Source organism: Idiotropiscis lumnitzeri, chromosome 2 (assembly GCF_059441095.1).
Source record: "Idiotropiscis lumnitzeri isolate Australia: NSW breed Sydney's pygmy pipehorse chromosome 2, RoL_Ilum_1.0, whole genome shotgun sequence".
Taxonomy (NCBI): domain Eukaryota; kingdom Metazoa; phylum Chordata; class Actinopteri; order Syngnathiformes; family Syngnathidae; genus Idiotropiscis; species Idiotropiscis lumnitzeri.
The window spans coordinates 32,481,511-32,502,401 of NC_142392.1; the positions used below are offsets into that span (position 1 = coordinate 32,481,511).

Below are 20,891 nucleotides of genomic sequence, written 5' to 3' on the forward strand. Positions count from 1 at the left end.
ATTTACGGCCTAAAGCAATCTGGACGTAATTGGAATTTATTACTTCACAAATACTTAATCGGGAACAAATTTATCCAGAACCCAGCAGACCACTGTGTATACACAAAGGAGGCGAAAGTAGAAGGGAAAGTGATAATTGTTATCTGGGCGGATGACCTTATTATTGCAGCCAATAACACAAGTGAAGAGCATGCTCTCCATCAAGTTTAAAATGAAGGATCTAGGCAGATTAAAACATTTCCTTGGCATGGTCTTCAGCCAGTCGGAAGGCTGTGTATATATGTCACAAACAAAGTATGTGGAAAAGATCCTTACCCGATTTGACTTGCAAATGTGTAGAACAAGGGAAACACCCTGCGAGCAAAAACTAGACTACACTGAAGATGCGCCTAGAATGACTGACGTGACAATGTACAGAGAAGCGGTTGGCAGTCTCATATATTTGGCCACCTGCACACGCCCTGATTTATGTTTTGTGGTGAGCCGACTATCGCAGCATTTTTCTGAACCCACAGATAAGAACTGGATCACGGTCAAACATGTCTTGCGTTATCTCAGAGGTACAACCGACAGACAGCTCTGTTTTAGAAAGAGCAGCGAGGGTCTTGGTATTCGAGCTTACAGTGATGCAGATTGGGCGTCGGACGCCACTGACAGACGCAGTACCACAGGGTATTGTGTGAGTATGTGTGATGACAGTGCACTGGTCTCATGAAGGACCAAGAAACAACAAACAGTCGCACTATCTTAGTGTGAGGCAGAATACATGACTTTAGCCTTAACAGTACAGCAGTGTATATATTTGGAACAACTATTGAAAGGTATTGATGACTATGTGTACACGAAAACTATCATTCATGAGGACAATCAAGGGGCTATCGCACTTGCGAGGAACCCTGTGTACAGGCAGAGGTGTAAACATGTGGACATCAAATATAATTTCATTAGATCCATTATAAAAGATGAGAAGATGATACTTGTTTACTGTCCCACAAATGACATGGCAGCAGATGTTATGACCAAGCATGTGACCAAATCTAAATTGTAGAAATTTACAGGGGTCATATTTGGCATATAAATATTCGACATTCAAATGTCATGTCATTTGTTTTTCTTGATATGTCTTTGTGAAAGTTGTACAGTTTACAAGTTATTCATAAGTGGGAATGTTGAGTGTTATTGTTTGACTGCTTATTTCTGTAATGTGCTTATTTGCCACAAGGGGTGCTGTCGCTGACAGATGATGTTAACATGCGATGTTCGGCAGGTGTTCACGCCTTATTTCTCTCTCTCTGCTTTTGGCTCTTGTGAGGAGCAGTTCGTGGGCGTTGCTGGAATAAACTACGCCACTTGGCAAAAGAGAGAAATTGTCTGCATATCAGAATTGTTCTTCTGCTGCGATTTGGCATTAAGGTATAATCCTAGTTTGCCACATAACGGTGGATTTTATCAATGGCGAAACGGTTAATTCGTGCAGATTTATTAAGAGTCGCCCTTTGTTTTTCATTCATACAGAAGAAACGGACAATTTTAAAAAGATATTGTTGAAATGAGAAACAGAATGTGCTGTTCTAAAGATAAAGATAAATATGTCCTTTATTAGTCCCACAATGGGGAAATTTGATAATATGTTGGGTTTGTTTCTCTGAATATACTTTTTTGTTGTTTATTATATTGTGTGTTGTTTCCAGCAGCCAATCACATCACAGCGAGGAATGTCCTGACTGACTTCCGGTTTTCACTCCGGTGTCGGTACCAGATGGGGACGGGTTGCTCGATGTGTTCGGGTTGTGGACGGGGTCCTTCGGAAGCCTGCTGATTACGTCAGGCGTTATAATATATTGATGTATTATATTTCTTTGACTGCATGTTTGTCACCCCTGTGTGTTACATTTGTGTGTTCTGAGTTACTAAATAAAAACAATTACAAAATAATAAAGTGTGGCAGTTGAAATGAGCACACACGACTGACTGTGAACACGTCTTTATTCCAAGACTGCCAACAACAGAATAACGCACAATCACAAATTCGCGCCAACAAACATTAACATGAATACGCCCCCAAACGGGATGCCTGCTGGGTGAGAGGCATGGTCCTAATGTCCGCCACAAAAAATATTTACATCATACTCTGTGTGCCTGTCGAAGAAGTCACGTCAATTGTCGGAGGGAAAACTTGGAAATACTAGATTGAGAAATATTTCACACTATATGCAGACATTATATTCATACAATCTTGCAGCCCGATTTAACCACAGTATTGTTGTAAGTTCGGTCGGAGAAACGTAAACGTCCCACTGCTGGAGCAGCAGCGGCTTTTCGGGAAATAGGCGGAAGTGACGTCGGATCTGACTCGCCAATGCGGCGTTAATTTAGTTATTTTGTAAAAACAAAAATATCAACCGAATTAAAATATTATATAAAATATATATTAAAATAGAACGGCCAGGGGTAAAAACAAACACAGAGGCAAAGAAATATATTTGGAAAATACGCGCTTAAAGCATGACGTCATAAGCAAGCGCGCAGCTTCCGAAGGTCTTCGACCACATCCACCGACCCGTCCACACCGGAACAAAAACACCCACCGCTAAATTCTTCTGATTTAGTGTGGAACTGACTGTAATTTTCACACAGGATGTCCAGTGCTACTCTAAAGGACTTCGACATAATTCATTAAGTCTTTGTGTCCCGATAACCTCATCTTCGCGCGTTGATGCTTTTCGGCGTAGTTAGCTTAGCTTGTTAGCTAGCTAGCCGCTAACGAAAAGAGGCACATGACTCATCGCCGAGCAGAGATCGGAATTATTGGAATTATCATTTGAAAATGTGTGCGAGAACGACACCCAAGTGCAAAGAGGACCTTTGTGCAATAAAAGAAGAGAACGAGCAACATCTTCAACTGCTGGACGAAGTTTGCAAGCAGCCTCGTGTTGTGCCACTCAAAGCAGGTTTGTACACGAGTGGGTTGATCTGAATCAGAATGAATTGACCAAACCAAATCTGTGTTCATCTTTTTGTGTCCTGCAGACGTTAGTGAAAAATATTTCTGTTCTGTGAAAGAGGAGCCAGACTTGACTCACATCAAAAAGGAGGAGGAGGAGATTAACCAGTCATCAGTGAACTTTGACCCGATAAAGACTGAAGATGAAAAAAAGGATGAGAATGAGGACAAAAGAGGGGCGGGGCCTCCAAGCAGCAGCTCAAGTCATCACGTGACAACAGAAGGTGATGAAGACCACTGGGGACCATCACAAGTACATAATGAGGACACATTATCAGACGACGATGATGATGATGATGGGCAAGCCAAAACTGAAAGGGCATGTCACACTGACTCATTAACCTCAAAGTTGTCTTTAAAACGGCACACAAGAAACCACGGTAAAGAAAAACCTCTATTTTGCTCAATTTGTGGCAAAATTTTCTCTCGAAAGTTTCATTTGACAATTCACACAAGAACACACAGTGGAGAAGCATCTTTTCGCTGCTCAGTTTGTAGCAAAAGCTTTTCTTTAAAGTCAAATTTAAAAACACATACACGATTACACACTGGAGAAAAACCTTTTTCCTGCTCAGTTTGTGGAAAATGCTTCTCTGTAAAGTCAACGTTAACAAGCCACACAAGAACTCACAGTGGAGAAAAACCTTTTTCCTGCTCAGTTTGTGGCAAAAGCTTTTCTGGAAAGTCAAATTTAACAAGTCACATAAAAACACACACTGGAGAAAAAAACTTTTCCTGCTCAGTTTGTGGCAAAAGCTTTTCTGTAAAGTCAAATTTAACAAGTCACATAAAAATACACACTGGAGAAAAACATTTTTCCTGCTCAGTTTGTGGAAAATGCTTCTCTCAAAAGTCAAGTTTAACAGAACATATAAGAACGCACTGTGGAGAAAAAACCTTCGCCTGCTCAGTTTGTGGCAAAGGATTCTCTCTAAAATCAACTTTAACAAAACATAGAAGAATACACAGTGGAGAAAATCCTTTTTCCTGCTCAGTTTGCGGAAAAGGTTTCTCTCAAAAGTTAAGTTTAACATATCACACAAGAACACACAACGGAGAAAAACCTTTTTCCTGCTTAGTTTGTGGCAAAAGTTTCTCTGATAAGTCAAATTTAACAAAACACACAAGGACACATAGTGGAGAAAAACCTTTTTCATGCTCAGTTTGTGGCAAGAGTTTCTCTCAAAAGTCGCATTTAACGAGCCATACAAGAACACACAGTCGAGACAAGCCATTCAGTTGCAACGTTTGTGCTAAAAAATTCTCCACTAAACATAGTACTGAGAGACACAATTGTGTTGGTGAAAAAAGCAGCGATGCTTGAAGCTTAAAAAATGACAAAAAAAACTGAAGGAACCGACTCTTTGTGGTAAGACGTGAATGTGATTTTCAATAAAATATGATGAAATTGAATTTTGCAAAGATCTTTTATTGACACAAAGCCAATGTGATCAGTGCCAGAATAACCATTGTCTCTGAGTGATGATGAGTTTTTTTGTGTGTTAACATCAATCATTATAAATGAAATTAATTGCCTTTGCCTAGAACAACATTTGTTAACGTTATGCTTTTCAGTTGTCTTTTTAATCGTAGTTAATGGAAAAGGTGTGAGAAGAAACGGTGCTTATGAAATTGTTGCTATCCACAATCATCAATAAAATCACTTGTTCCACTTGCTCAACTGGCCTTCATTACGCTGTGTGAAAAGGTGAAAAACAGATCTCGAAGTTGAACTAAAAAAAGAACCAGAAAGAGAAACGCGAATGATCTCAGTTTCTCTCAAAGTTTTTGGAATGGCAGGAGTGTAGCCACACCGTTCCAGCAAAAAGGCCACGATTCAGACTGATATCCAGATTTTCCTTTTTTATTTCTCCTTTTCCTCTGACGGCGTTCGGAAATTCCGGAGCCCATTAGGGGACATGGAAGAAAAAACAACAACTTTGCATTCCCTCGCAAAATCTTTGCTTTCCCTTGCAAAGATAGTGAATGTTCGTTTATTTTTTTAATACGTGTTTATGTACTTCCGGGTCAGTTTGGCTAGCCTAGCCTCTGATGCGCGGCTGTTCGAGAGATGACAGTACGTCAGATGCGGCAATAATCTTAGAGGGGGACTTGGAACGTTTCTTGCGGTCAAGAGATGTCCCTCACGGTGACATTCTGCACATGAAAAGCAACAAGGTACATACAATTAACTCAAACGCACATGTCAAACTCAAGGCCCGGGGGCCAGATCTGGCCCGCAACCTCATTTTATGTGGCCCGCAAAGGGCAAATCATCTGCATCAACTTCCTGTTTCTATCATATTTTCTTCACTTTTAACAACACTGAGATATGAGATATTGCCATTTATTTGTTAGCAGTCCTCCCCTTTTAAAACAAATGGAAAAATTGTTGAACAATTACTTAGGAGCTTCTGATTTCAAAACTGGCTTTCCATTCAATTTATATGGGTTCACAGTCATACCGGCCCTCTGAGGGAAACCACAACTACGATGTGGCCCGTCCACAAAAATGAGTTTGACACCCCTGCTCTAACGAAATAACCTTAATAATAGCAATATGGGTCCCTACTGTTAATGTTTTTGCATAATACTAGCGTGCAAATTGTTTACCTTTTGAGTGGCTAGAAAAGTATTGCTTTTCTGTTTTCAATTTGTAGTTCATTTAAATCCTGTTATTGCATTCAAATTACTGTGAAGTGTAACTTTAAATATTTTTCTAAATGTTTTTTGTACAGCGCAACTTTAGTTTTGTTATGAAGCAGCGTAGTTCGTACCCGGAAATGACGTCATCAAATCGGATGTCGCGGAAGCAGGAAGTATAATAATAGATCACCAATAAGAGAGAAATGTGATGATAATGAAGTCCAATCGAGCACAATCTGCATACATCTTTTGCCTTTGGGAGCATCGTGGGTACGTACAAGTTTGTGTTATGAACATTGACTATTACTCTAACTATCCTGAGATTGCCCAACTCACCAGCACCACTGCACAGTCCATTATTGTGCACATGAAAGGGTTCTTTGCAAGACACGGAATTCTGCAGTGTGTTGTGAGTGACAACGGTCCGCAATTTGACTGTGGAGAATTTCAACAGTTTGCAAAGCAATATGAATTTAAGCACGTTACTTCAAGACCTTTATACCCACAGGCAAATGGCCAGGCTGAGAAGGGAGTGCAAATCATCAAGAGACTGCTAAGGAAGGCCAAGGATGATGCATCTGATCCTTACCTTGCCCTATTGAGTTACAGAGCTGCACCTCTGGAGTGGGGAGCTTCGCCTGCTGACCTACTCATGTGCCGTAAGCTTCGCACCACAAGGACATGACAACAACATTTGGATTGAAAATAAGAGAATGCTCAAACTCAAACCGAAAATTGCATATGACAGAGCTACAAAACATCTGGAACCTCTTTCTGAGAAAGACACTGTAAGGATCGAGGGACCTCATTTTTGGGACAGAAAAGCGACTGTCCTCAGCGAAGCCGGACCGAGATCTTAGATTGTGGAAACAAAGCATGGACAAAGAGTGAGGAGGAACAGGAGGAGTCTTCTGAAGGTTCCCGAGGACTGTAAGAAATCTTCTGATACGGCTGAGGCTGCAAAGCAGGTTGATACATCGAAGGAGCACAGACCAAAACCACCAGCAATTTCTGGGATTACTGAACCTCTTCGAAGATCAACAAGAGTTAGACGACAACCGGACAGGCTGATTGAAAATGTTTAATGTTGTGTGATTGTTGCTAAAATTGTTGTAGAGCTGCTTGTTGTCATAAAAAATGGATAGATATTGTTCAGAAGTGAAAATAATTGATAACAAAACAAAATTATTATCATAATAATAAAAAATAATAAGAATGAAAAAAAAGCTTCGGCATTGTTTAACGTTTGAAAGGCAGATGTAATGATAGCAGTTATATCATTGGCCACTAGTTGGCAGTATTGCCCGATGTGTGTTTTGGTTACCAGACGAACAAGTGTGTCTGCACATAGACGAGAATGCAAGTCAATAAATAAAGAGAGACAAGCTTGCAGCATCACGTTACCTGCGTGACTTCTTAAGATAGAAGACGGAACATTACAGTAATCATTAAAAAAAACGTATAGTAACCATAAAATTATTTTTAAAAAACGTATCGTAAACATACTAAAGCTGTTGCTTTATGTTATTTACAAAGAATTTTTGTTTAAAATCCCCCTGGCTCTTCTTTTTTAGTTTTCTATATTATGTACGTATTAGTAGCTGACCTTCCCACAACTCCCTGGCAGAAGGTAGGCACTGATTTTTTTCATATAAGAGAACATTGTCAGATTCCCAAGCATGAAGAAGTCCTGAGTGACATGGCAGGTGCTAAGTATTTCAAATTAGATGCATCGCATGGATTTTGGTATTAATAACTGTGTTTGGTTTGCTTCTGTGAATAAAGATTAAAAAAAAAACGTATTAGTAAATATTTATCATCTCATCAATATTTGCACAACAGAGTACTGAGTTTCGAGATCCTCACAATAATAATTCTCAAAATTATATTTCTTAGCAATCGAGCTTAGTTAAGGGATATTTTATTGACAATCTAACATCAATCTACAAAGACAGAAAAACATTGGTGGTGGGGGGGGCGCGAATCTTTTTCTTCTTGGTAGGGGCGGGCGTGAAATAATTGAGAAGCACTGCTAGTATTTGCAGACATTATATTCATACAATCTCGCAGCCCGAGTAAAACACAGCATTGTTGCAAGTTCGGGAGGAGAAACTTAAACGTCCCACTGCTGGAGCAGCAGCGGCTTCTCGAGGCATCGGCGGAAGTGACTTAGGAGCCGACTCGCCAATGTGGCGTTAATTTAGTTATTTTTTTTTTTTTTTATCAACCGAATTCAAATATTATATAAAATATATATTAAAATAGAACAGCAAGGTGTAAAAACAGAAACAGAGGCAAAGAAATATATTTGAAAAATACGTGTCTGAAGCATGACGTCATTAGCAAGCGCGCAGCTTCCGAAGGACCTCGACCACATCCACCGACCCGTCCACACCGGAACAAAAACACCCACCGCTAAATTCTTCTGATTTAGTGTGGAACTGACTGTAATTTTCTCACAGAATGTCCAGTGCTACTCTAAAGTACCACGACATAATTCATTAAGTCTTTGTGTGCCGATAACCTCATCTTCGCGCGTTGATGCTTTTCGGCGTAGTTAGCTTAGCTTGTTAGCTAGCTAGCCCCTAACGAAAAGAGGCACATGACTCATCGCCAAGCAGAGATCAAGGGCGGATTTTTTGGAATTATCATTTGAAAATGTGTGAAAGAACAACACCCAAGAACAAAGAGGAACTTTGTGGAATAAAAGAAGAGAACGAGCAACATCTTTTCCTTCTGGGCGAAGGTTGCGAGCAGCCTCGTGTTGTGCTACACAAAGCAGGTTTGTACACGTTTTACTCTCATTTGCTTTGTAAAGAATGACTTTCTATCGTTAAAAATATGCATCACAACATTAAGTTGTTTGGGGAAAGTCAGAGTGAAAGTGTTGTTGCTTAATTTATGTGTAGGGATTTTGATTCTTCACACGTAATTTTGTTTTAAAATTTATTTAGAAACAAAAATTTTATAAAAAAAAAAGGGGAATGTTGGAACGTACTAGCAGGCTAAATGTCAGTTTGGGAAAAAAACAAAAACAAAAAACAAACATAAATCATGCAATAAATAGCGACTATGATGCCAGGGCCTAGGGCTGGGCGACAAACCGAAAATTTACCGTTGCCGAAATGTATTACTATGACCGAAATCATTTTGCCCATGTCGGTAAATTCGGTGTTTAAAAAAAAAAAAAAGAAAAGCCTTTTCTGTCTGCGGCAATGTTCATGCCCCTTTAAAACCGCAACAGCGCCTCTAGTCACGTGACTCCACCCGCCTGATCGAGAAAGAAAACAGACGTCGCTGTCGAAGCTGGCGAATCACATCCAGAAGCTTTTTCACCACCCACAACACAACCATGCTGTGCTGAAAGTTCAAAGTGAGAAGCAAGGTTCGACAAGTGACAACAGCCCGTTAACGGAGGCAACAGCATACGAGAGAACGTCTCAGAGGAGTACGCAATAGCCTAGCACATAGCTAAAGATAAAGCTCCTCTAGTTCCAGTGGCGCGCACAGGATTTAAACGCTCCATGGAAGCCATATTTCCCGATATGGACAACATCGGGCCGGAAGCTTAGACATGTCAAGCATTTTGCATCTACATCCGACTTGTGGTCTGGTCGCAACATGGATCCCTGATTGAGCCTAACTGTGCATTACATAGATGACAAGTGGCGACTGCGCACCAGAGTACTCGAGACGGCACATTTTCCCCGATGATGCACACTTGTTTATTTGTCTTGCATTGACATTTTCTTTCATTTTATTTACCATTTTTTTGTTTGGCATTATTTGCACCATGACAGCATCTTGGCGCAAGCTAATTGCAGAAAAAGATTTTGCAAGAGGTACCCTTTTTCTTTGTGACATTGTTCAAGTCATGCAAAGCAAGCTATTTCGAATGTTTATACAAAGGATTTTTGGACATTTATTTTTCATTGAAAGTAATGTGTACCAGTTGGTCAATAAAAAAAACAGTCAGTACGCATTTCCTGCATTTATTTTGATTTTAGTCCACGGGGAATTTATCGTGCATTTATCGTTATCGAGGTAAAATTGCTCAATTAATCGCGATATTGATTTTCGGTCATATCGTCCAGCCCTACCAGGGCCCCTTTAATTCTTTTAGGCATACAGATTAGAATGGAAGCAAAAAGTACCCACGATGAAACTATCTCTAAATGCAAAATGAAAAACTTGTAAACATATTTCACTTGAAGGATTCCTATTCTATCAATGACATTATGTTGCGATGGCCCCCAGTGGTCTGCATCAATATGTTGGGGTCCCACAACAGGTGTTCCATCAGACGCACACAATAGCCTGTGTGTGCTTACTTCAGCTTGCTTCCAGAAACGTCTGTGAGTATGTCAGGAATTAAATCGGCATCAGCCGCAACGTGCTTCCTTTTTAATTGCTCGTTTATCACTGTTGTGCTGCTAGAAAATGGAAGTTTACATCGTAGGACGTAATTTTGTGAAATGCCCCCATGGTCCGGTCCAAATCGGGGTCGCACGCATTGATTGGTGTTCGGCAGGCACAAGTCAAGATAGCGCTGTAGAAAATAAGACAAAGTCGCCGCATGTGGTTTGACTTGACCAAACCAAATTTGTCTTTTTGTGTCCTGCAGACGTCAGACAAAATGATCTCTGTTCTGTGAAAGAGGACCCAGACTTGACTCACATCAAAAAGGAGGAGGACGAGGAGGAGATCAACAAGTCACCAGTGAACGTTGTCCCTATAAAGACTGAAGATGAAAACAAGGATGAGAGTGAGGACAAGAGAGGGGCGGAGCCTCCAAGCAGCAGTTCAAGTCATCACGTGAAAACAGAAGGTGATGAAGACCACTGGGGGCCATCACAAGCACACAGTGAGGACACATTATCAGACGCTCATGACAATGATGATGATAATGGGCAAGAAAACCCTTTTTCTTGCTCAGTTTGTGGTAAAAGCTTGTCTCAAAATTCAAGTTTTACAATCCACACAAGAATGCACATTGGAATGCATCTGCATCTTTGGCTTACTATGGGCTTAAAAAGGGAGACCGTCACAACCCCCTTTTCTACAAACAAGTCCAGGAACATTTAGTTCCTGGTAATAAAGTTCCTGTGGCCCAGGTGGTTTGCATCTCCCCGCAACTCAAAGTTCTTGATAATTTATGCAAATGACAATGATGATGTATCAGTGGGAGGTCTTGTGTTACTTTGTTACTCATTACTGACACCCTATGGCTGTTAAGCATCATTGCAGTTCCAAAATAATTCAGTGAACTCTAAAAAAATATTTTGGTGTATCTTAGTTGAATTAGAATACATATTCCAGAAACGTCTGTGACTATGTCAGGAATGAAATCGGGCATCAGCCGCAGCGTGCTTCCTTTTTAAATGCTCGTTTATCACTGTTGTGCTGCTAAAAGGAGGTTTACATCGTAGGACGTAATTTTGCGAAATGCCCCCATGGTCGAGTCCAAGTTGAGGTCGCACGCATTGCTCCGTATGCGGCAGGCACAAGTCAAGATAGCACGGTAGAAAATAAGACAAAGTCACCGCCTGAGGTCTGACTTGACCAAACCAAATTTGTCTTTCTCCAGACGTCAGTGAAAACGGTCTCCGTTCTGTGAAAGAGGAGCCAGACTTGACTCACATCAAAAAGGAGGAGGAGGGGGAGCAGATCAACAAGTCACCAGTGAACGTTCTCCCTATAAAGACTGACGATGAAAACAAGGATGAGAGTGAGGACAAGAGAGGGGCGGAGCCTACAAGCAGCAAATCAAGTCATCACATGACAACAGAAGGTGATGAAGACCACTGGGGGCCATCACAAGCACATAATGAGGACACATTATCAGACGCTCATGACCATGATGATACTAATGATGATGATGATGATGATGGGCAAGCCAAAGGTGAAAGGGCATGTCACACTGACTCATTCACTTCAAAGCTGTCTTTAAAAGGGCACAGAAAAACACACAGTGGTGAAAAACCTTTTTCCTGCTCAGTTTGTGGCAAAAGCTTCTCTCGAAAGTTTTATTTAACAATCCACACAAGAACGCACAGTGGAGAAAAACCTTTTTCTTGCTCAGTTTGTGGCAAAAGCTTCTCTTTTAAGTCAAATTTAAGAAGTCACACAAGAATACATAGTGGCGAAAACCCTTTTTCCTGCTCAGTTTGTGGAAAATGCTTCTCTCAAAAGGAAAATTTAATAGAGCACGCAAGAACACACACTGGAGAAAAACCTTTTACTTGCTCAGTTTGTGGTAAAAGCTTCTCTCAAAATTCAAGTTTAACAATCCACACAAGAAAGCACAGTGGAGAAAAACCTTTTTCCTGCTCAGTTTGTGGTAGACGCTTCTCTGAAAAGTCAAATTTAACTTGTCACACAAGAACACACACTGGAGAAAACCCTTTTTCTTGCTCAGTTTGTGGTAAAAGCTTCTCTCAAAATTCAAGTTTAACAATCCACACAAGAATGCACAGTGGAGAAAAACCTTTTTCCTGCTCAGTTTGTGGAAGACGCTTTTCTGTAAAGTCAAATTTAACTTGTCACACAAGAACACACACTGGAGAAAAACCTTTTTCTTGCTCGGTTTGTGGCAAGAGTTTCTCACAAAATTCCCATTTAACAATCCACACAACAACACACACTGGAGAAAACCCTTTTTCCTGCTCAGTTTGTGGCAAAAGCTTCTCTGGAAAGTCTAATTTAAGAAAACACACAGCAACACATAGTGGAGAAAAACCTTTTTCTTGCTCAATTTGGGGCAAACGCTTCTCTTTTAAGTCAAATTTAACAAGTCACACAAGAATACATAGTGGAGAAAACCCTTTTTCTTGCTCAGTTTGTGGAAAATGCTTCTCTCAAAAGGCAAATTTAACAGAACACGCAAGAACACACACTGGAGAAAAACCTTTTACTTGCTCAGTTTGTGGTAAAAGCTTCTCTCAAAATTCAAGTTTAACAATCCACACAAGAACGCACAGTGGAGAAAAACCTTTTTCCTGCTCAGTTTGTGGTAGACGCTTCTCTGAAAAGTCAAATTTAACTTGTCACACAAGAACACACACTGGAGAAAACCCTTTTTCTTGCTCAGTTTGTGGTAAAAGCTTCTCTAAAAATTCAAGTTTAACAATCCACACAAGAACACACAGTGGAGAAAAACCTTTTACCTGCTCAGTTTGTGGAAGACGCTTCTCTGTAAAGTCAAATTTAACTTGTCACACAAGAACACACACTGGAGAAAAACCTTTTTCTTGCTCAGTTTGTGGCACGAGTTTCTCCCAAAATTATCATTTAACAATCCACACAACAACACACACTGGAGAAAACCCTTTTTCCTGCTCAGTTTGTGGCAAAAGCTTCTCTGGAAAGTCTAATTTAAGAAAACACACAGCAACACATAGTGGAGAAAAACCTTTTTCTTGCTCAGTTTGTGGCAAAATCTTCTCTTTTAAGTCAAATTTAACAAGTCACACAAGAATACATAGTGGAGAAAACCCTTTTTCTTGCTCAGTTTGTGGAAAATGCTTCTCTCAAAAGTCAAATTTAACAGAACACGCAAGAACACACACTGGAGAAAAACCTTTTACTTGCTCAGTTTGTGGTAAAAGCTTCTCTCAAAATTCAAGTTTAACAATCCACACAAGAACGCACAGTGGAGAAAAACCTTTTTCCTGCTCAGTTTGTGGCAAAGGCTTCTCTGTGAGGTCAAGTTTACGAAGCCACACAAGAACACACAATGGAGACAAGCCATTCAGTTGCAGCGTTTGTTCTAAAAAATTTGCCACGAAACCGGAAGCTGAGAGACACGATTGTGCTGGCGAGAATTTAGCGATCCTTGAAGCTTAAAAAAAGACAAAAAAAACTGAAGGAACTGACTCTTTGTGGTAAGATGTAAATTTTGATTTTGAATAAAATATGAAAAATTTAATTTTTCAAAGCTCTTTTATTGACTTAAAGCCAATGTGATCAGTGCCAGAAGAACCATTGTGTCTGAGTGATGATTTTTTTTCTGTTTACATCAAACATTTAAATGAAATTAATTTCCTTTGCCTAGAACAACATTTGTTAACGTTATGCTTTTCAGTTGTCTTTTTAATCGTACTTAATGGAAAAGGTGTGAGAAGAAACTTGTGCTTATGAAATCATTGCCTTCCACAATCATCAATAAAATCACGTGTTCCACTTGCTCAACTGGCCTTCATTACGCTGTGTGAAAAGGTGAAAAACAGATCTCGAAGTTGAACTAAAAAAAGAACCAGAAAGAGAAACATACAAACATTTGCATAACTATGTTCATCTTGGGGCTCATTTTTATCTAAGAGTGCATTATGAACGTATAATACCGATCCTTTGCAACAAACACTTTTTGCCTTGTATTCACTACCTGCTGGAATTGTGTTCTGTAAATGTGGATCAAGAAACGGTCAAACGCGTTGCAGAGATCTTACTGGTGGAGCTGTCGCTCGTACAGAACTTACCGGCCCGACTTGTAGAAGATGAGAACTTCATCCTTATGATAAACCGTGATCAGCGTGAGAGTTTTGAAGAATATGTTAGCCAGAATATTAACTTTGACTAAAAATGGGTAATGTGTTGAGAAAGTTAACGTTTTTCGGCTACAGAAGCCATGGATGGGCAGATATAATAAATAGAACAATTACATATAATCCTGATGTTGATGGTAAAGACCCTGTCACTGAAAAAATGTTATTGTTTATGCAAAAAGTATGTGTCATGTCTTTGACGCTTTTTCAAACGCCTTGGGAATCTTTTGTGCAACACATCATAGCTGTGAGTCGTCTGGTTTTTCAGGGACATTTCAAAATGTTTTGGAAAATTGGGAAAATGAGATAAATGTGGGTCATGTACTCACCATACTTACGCTGTTTAACGATGTGATCATCAACAACCTGTGGAGGTCGCGCATGAACTGAAGATGTTTGAAGATATGTTGGAAGCAAAAGTAAATCCTTCTGTTTTAACCATGACTTATAGACTTTTTACGACTTAGAGATTTCATATCATTATATACATGTGTGTGTCACCATATTTAACCTCGTCATATGTTTTTCTTTTCTTATGTCACCAGCATGTTTCATCTTATTAGCACGACTCACAAAGTTATTACCTTGCTGTGAACCAATAAAAATAGATGTTTGTAAAAAAAGTAGTGTTTGTGTCTGTGTGTTTAGATAAATATTGGTGTGATGATTGAAACTAAATCTGAAGAGGTGGTTGAAAAAACTTTACTACGACCCCATTCAACCCGCCAGCTTTGGAGGCGTAGATCGCCTTCATTTAGCTGCGCGGGAGAAATTGGGTGAAAAAGTGACGTGTCATAAAGTCAAGGACTTTAACCGGCTCAAATTCATTTTCCTAGGAATGGAGTGTTTGTTTCAAAACCTATGAATCAATTTCAGGCCGATCTATTTGACATGCAGGCTCTGGCGGAGTACAACGACGGTTTTAAATATTTACTCACGGTCATCGATGTGTTTTCAAAGCGTGCATACGCGTGTGCCTTGATGAACAAGACGGGACCAGAAGTCGTTCGAGCCTTTGAATCGGTTTTGCTCCTTAGCGGCGTCCCTCAAAAATTACAAACAGACGAGGGGAAGGAATTTTTCAACAAGCATTTTCAAAGGTTGATGAAAAAACACAATATTCAGCATTTTGCAACTGCCAGTGATTTGAAAGCCTCGGTGGTCGAAAGGTTTAATCGAACTTTAAAAACCGGAATGTGGAGATATTTCACCGCCGAGAACACACGTCGTTATATCGACGTATTACAAGATCTACTCGACAGTTACAACGAAAGTTATCATACAAGTATAAAAATGAAACCTAATCAAGTCACTCCAGAGAATACTTGGCAGGTCTTCCAAAACCTGTACGGCAACCTAAAACCTGTAGGTAGTCATAGAATAAAGATGAAATTTAAATCGGGGGATCTTGTTAGAATATCAAAAGTGCGAGGCGTCTTTGACAAGAAATATGAACAGAGTTTTACAGATGAACTGTTTAGGATAGCCGAGTGTGTACCTCGTTTTCCGCCAGTTTACAGGCTTAAAGACTACGACGGCGAAATCGTGCGAGGATATTTCTATGCGCATGAACTACAGAAAGTCACGATAACTAAGGATCAAATCTTTCATGAGGAGAAGATTATCAAACGGCGTAAAGTCGGCGGACAGAAACAGTTTCTCATACGCTGGAAGGGCTGGCCTATGAAATATGACAGTTGGGTCCCCGCTACACAAGTCGTGGATCTATAAATAAGAAGCTTTTACAAGAACTATCGACATTTGACACCATGGATCCGAATCTCGAAGGTGGATTTTACGTCACCCTCCCCTCCAATTCAAGTTCTGATGTGTACATAGACAATACGATAGCGGAATACAGAGTGAATCTGGCCCATCACATAGCTCTCGAAGGAAACTGGGAAGTGGCGTTGAGAAAATATCATATCCCCATACATGGTTCAACGTACCTGAAGACCATTCATCTTTTGAATATGTGGACACATGGGAAAACGGTGACCCTGCTCAAGGTAGTCTGATACCTCGATACCTTGACGAAAGCAAATTCACCATCAAAACTTTAAGCCTACCTGCGGGCTACTACGATAATATTGTAAAAATTTGAAACGATGTGGACGCTCTCCTCAAAAAAATCCATCCGGAAAACCAAGTCATATATACACCGTTAAAGGGGAGATTTTTCTGGTTAGGGATTGGTCGTTTCAGGATACGATTCCATGCGCCATTAGCTTACATTTTTGGGGCATCCCCTGATGAATGGATCAGCTGCGGACCTCAGTGGACAGCGACCCATCATCCCGCGGATATAAAAGCGGGTATGTACCATCTGTATGTTTATACAGACGTGGTGTATCATCAGGCAGTGGGTGACGCTTTTGCTCCGCTCCTGAGAACTATACCTATCGAGGACAGTCACAGAAACATTGTGTTTAAAGCCTTTAACCCTCTTTATTACATGCCAGTCAGTAGAAGGCATATTGAAGATATAAGAATCGAAATCAAGACGGATCAGAACCAACCCGTTGAATTTACACACGGGAAAGTTATCGTCACTCTACACTTTAGACCCAGATAGAAAAAATGGTGGTGTTGGAGACGCATCCTGAACTTTACCGTTTTGTCGACTATTACGAAAACCAGGCGGGCGGCTCGTTCCGGTTTTCACGGATTACCTATCCAATACGGGCGTGGATTGGGATCAATCTTTGCCAAATTATTTCGTTTTGTGAGTCCATTAATCAGAAGAGGGTTCAGCGTCGCCAGACCTCACCTGCAAACGGCTGCTAAAAACATTGCAACGGATGTAGCAGGTCGTGTGTTAGAACGAATACACCGTAAGGCGGAGCCTCAAGAAGGTTCGGGATTAATGGTTCTGGCACGAAGACCTGCAAAACGCCCCGTCGGTCAGCGGTTGAGAGCACCTAAAAAACGCAAACGCACATCCAAGAAGAAATCAGTCACGAAAAGGAGACGACGGAGAAACAACGGAGACATTTTCTCTTAAGAAATATTGACCAACGTTTTTCTTTTCATCATGGCTCTTTTACACCACAAGTCCGCAGAGTGCACCCTAACAGAACTCGACTTGTTTACCCCACCCCTGACACAACTATCGATCGAACAAAGTCAATATGTGGAAATGTTACCTATCTCAGCTCTCACCGATGATGGTCCTGTGGAGTTTTTCGTGCCTGGAGAAGGATCCAAATATCTCGACCTGTCAGACACCCTGCTTCAACTGCATCTGAAAGTGCTCAACAGAGATGGTAGTAATTTGCCGCATGATGAACGAGTCGGCATCATTAATTATCCTTTGAATACAATATTCTCACAAGTGGACGTGACGTTGGGCGACAGGTTGATCTCACAATCTAGCGCAACCCATCCATACAGAGCTATGATAGAGACATTGTTAAACTTTTCAGAAGCATCTCTAAAAAGCCAATTCACAGCGGCTATGTTTTACAAAGATACACCAGGACATATGGATTCAACAGCCTTAACGGGGGATGCTGTTAACAAAGGTTTGATACGCCGATCGGAATTTGTGACGGGTTCCCGACCATTCACCGTGATAGGACCTCTACACACCGACATATTCTTTTGTGAGAGACATCTTCTCAATAACGTGGATCTACGAGTGAAACTAATCAAAGCCAACGACCAATTTTGTTTTATGAGTCCTCCCGACATGAACTATCATCTGAAAATCATGGGCGCATCCCTCTTTGTGAAAAGAGTCGCCGTTTCACCAGCCAACTCTATCGGTCATGCAGCAGCTCTCAACAAAGAAAATGCTTTATATCCGTTATCAAGAATTAAGTTGAAAACTTATTCCATCCCCCAACATTCCAGAACATGTCAACAAGACAACCTTTTCCTCGGCCATACACCTCGTTATGTGGTGTTAGGGCTTGTCAACCACAACGCCTTTGTGGGCAGAAAAGATTTGAATCCATTTAATTTTGCTCATCATCATTTGAAATATTTAGCGCTATGTCAAGAAGGGAGACAGATTCCAGCCAAAGCCTGCCAACCCCAATTTAATGCGGGAAACGCGGTTCGAGAGCTTCATAACTTGTTTACAGCAACAGGAAGACATTTGAAAGATTTACCTCTTTGTATCAACCGCGAGGACTTTTCAGGCGGATACGCGCCCTATGTTTTTAACTTAAACCCCAACGATGATTCGGGAGCTCTTGCACCCGTCTCCAACGGAAGTTTGAGGTTAGAAATGAGATTTAGACTCCCACTCCCTCACACAACCACCCTTATTGTGTACGCCTGCTACGATTCCATCCTGGAAATAAATTCAAAACGACAGGTATTAGTGGATTATTACTGATGAACGGGAAAGAGCTGGAGCAACTCATGAAACGTCTACAAGGGCGTTTATTTGGAGGTGTTTACGCTTCGGATGAAATAAATTCGCTGCAGCCTAACCCCCCAATCTTCTACATCGTCAACACACATCCTCGACACTTACCCGGTGAACACTGGCTGGCTCTGACGTTGGAAAAAGATGGAACCAGTACTTTTTTTGACGCTTTTGGATTTCCTCCTGAATTTCAATATTATCCGCAAAACATTAACTCTTTTTTGAAAAAACATTCCGATCGTATTTTGTATCATAACAGACGTCTACAACACGAGCTATCAATCACCTGTGGTCAACATTGCGTCTATTATTTAACACATAGAGGCTGTGGTTTGAGTTATCAGGATGTGTTAACATGCTATAAGGATGATGTGTTAAAGAATGATGCCATGGTAACTAGTTTTGTAAAGCATTATCAAACCTGTGCGGAAAAGACATGTGCCGGTCAAGCGGCGTGTTCTTTTAAAAAATTTCAAACCTGTCATTGTCTGTAATCATTTAAAATGTATTTTATTGAATAAAAACACATGTATAAACATACAAAAGTTTTAGATTTTTCATTAAAACTTATGAAGAGGAATACCCCACCCACTTTACAGGGGCGGGTCTTTTTCTATTAGTTTTTTTCTTCTTCCTAATGGATGTCCTCTTGTTTGTGTCATCATCAGAGCTTAACGAACCTCGGAGTTTCAACCGTCTGAATTCGTCACGGGCGTGAGGGTTGACGATGGTGGTCTCCGGAATATTGAGTTCGTGTAGAGTGTGAAGAAACTCCTTCCAGCCTCTAGGGGTTCGAGTCGCGATGTTTTTACTCGTCAAAGTAATCTGCCTGAGTAAATCGGTCATGTGAGATCCTTTTATAGGCTTATCTTGAAACATGAATTCATGACGAGGGGTCCAGCTTCTATCAGCATCCTTAAGTTTTCTCAAAACATAGTCTGCGTTTTTCCGATAACGCGTTGGAATGTTATGCAGAATATCGAACCAGGGTTCGATTTCATTCCCCACCATTTTGTCTTGTACCTCAACATTCGAAATCTTTGAAGGGTTCAAAACCTCAGGGGTTAGAGACACGGTCAGAGGTCGTTCTTCCTTTTCACCTTGTTTGAGAAGGCTTAAATAACGATGAAGTAAAGACTGATACCTTGTTATTTTTTCATGAGGGGACAAGGATTGATCTTCCAAAACTGCTTTCATCTTCACATCCATGTCCTGTTCGGCAGTTTGTCTGATGGTAGGTTCGGGTTTTTTCAGACGTTCCAGTTGTTGTGGTGTGAGAAGAAACATTTTCTGGGCTGTTTTCAAACTCATGATGGCTAGTTTTTGTTGATTAACCCACCCAAAAGATTACCTAGGAAGGGTACAACTGTTCCCAACAGAGGAAGAATAAATCCACCCCTTTGAGTCAAAAAGGCGCGTTTTTTCTTAAGACTTGTTTTTTTACGTGCCAATAGTCTAATAATTTTCTTTTGTTTTTTTAATTTCTTAAACTGTGAAGGTGAAAGCGGTATATGACCCTTTAATAGATTGAAAGCAATTTCACAGAGGACCTTGATCAAAGAAGGCGGACCTCTGGTTAGTATGTCTTTACGTCTCTTAGCCGTGGCTTGAAACAGGTTCCTGAGTTGCGGAGCGTTTGTTTTTAAAAGCTTGGACATGTCAATTTTTGGAAATGTAGACGGTAGGCCACTGATCAGGAAGTACACCCGTTCTCAAACGGTATTGTTCTGGACATGTGGGTGTTAAAGCCACCAATAAATACCCATGAGCGTCTTTGGTGGCATCTTCAAAACTTTCTAAAAAATAATTTTTCTTCGTAGGGAATATCTGATTAGCCAAAATACTGGTTTGTAATTTATCCCGAGGATTTTTGAACAAGACCATGTAAGTACTATTTAGACTAATAGTACGACTGTATTTACCTTGGTGGAATACATTCTGAGTTAACAATATGACGCTCATATTTCTATGATGCCTATATTGGGTAAAGATTTTCACCACTTCAGGATGGTCCGATGCTTGGAAGATCAGATCATCAAGGATGATTAGATGAGTCTGGTGTAACGGGAACAAGGCTTCGTCATCAAAAGATTCTGGGAGACCTTTTAGGAATTTTATGTTTTTAATCAACTTTTGTAATTGGTTGTACAAGGGTTGATATGAGGTATAAATCCATACAATATTGTCAGGTACATTTCTCATAACATGTTGACAGTCTTCCAAAACACGTTTCACAAAATATGTTTTCCCACAACCGCTAGGCCCTGAGATCAAACATGAAAAAGGCACTTGGAGACGCGGATCGAATTCGACCTGTGAT

At 40.5% G+C, this 20,891-nt stretch overlaps 1 protein-coding gene across 1 annotated transcript in view; it reads right to left on the reverse strand.

Annotated features, from left to right (window-relative positions):
• The window catches only part of LOC148342334 (uncharacterized), a 32,802-nt gene extending 13,022 nt beyond the window's left edge, over window positions 1-19,780 (reverse strand). The window contains exons 1-9 of the mRNA XM_088288141.1: window positions 19,716-19,780; window positions 19,252-19,355; window positions 17,526-17,588; window positions 17,356-17,437; window positions 16,467-16,592; window positions 15,163-15,238; window positions 14,532-14,559; window positions 14,128-14,224; window positions 14,034-14,049 (exon numbers count right to left, since the gene is read on the reverse strand). Coding sequence (XP_088144267.1) covers window positions 14,034-14,049; window positions 14,128-14,224; window positions 14,532-14,559; window positions 15,163-15,238; window positions 16,467-16,592; window positions 17,356-17,437; window positions 17,526-17,588; window positions 19,252-19,355; window positions 19,716-19,780 — 657 coding nt within the window. The remainder of the gene's footprint in view (window positions 1-14,033; window positions 14,050-14,127; window positions 14,225-14,531; window positions 14,560-15,162; window positions 15,239-16,466; window positions 16,593-17,355; window positions 17,438-17,525; window positions 17,589-19,251; window positions 19,356-19,715) is intronic.
• Window positions 19,781-20,891: the final 1,111 nt, after the last annotated feature.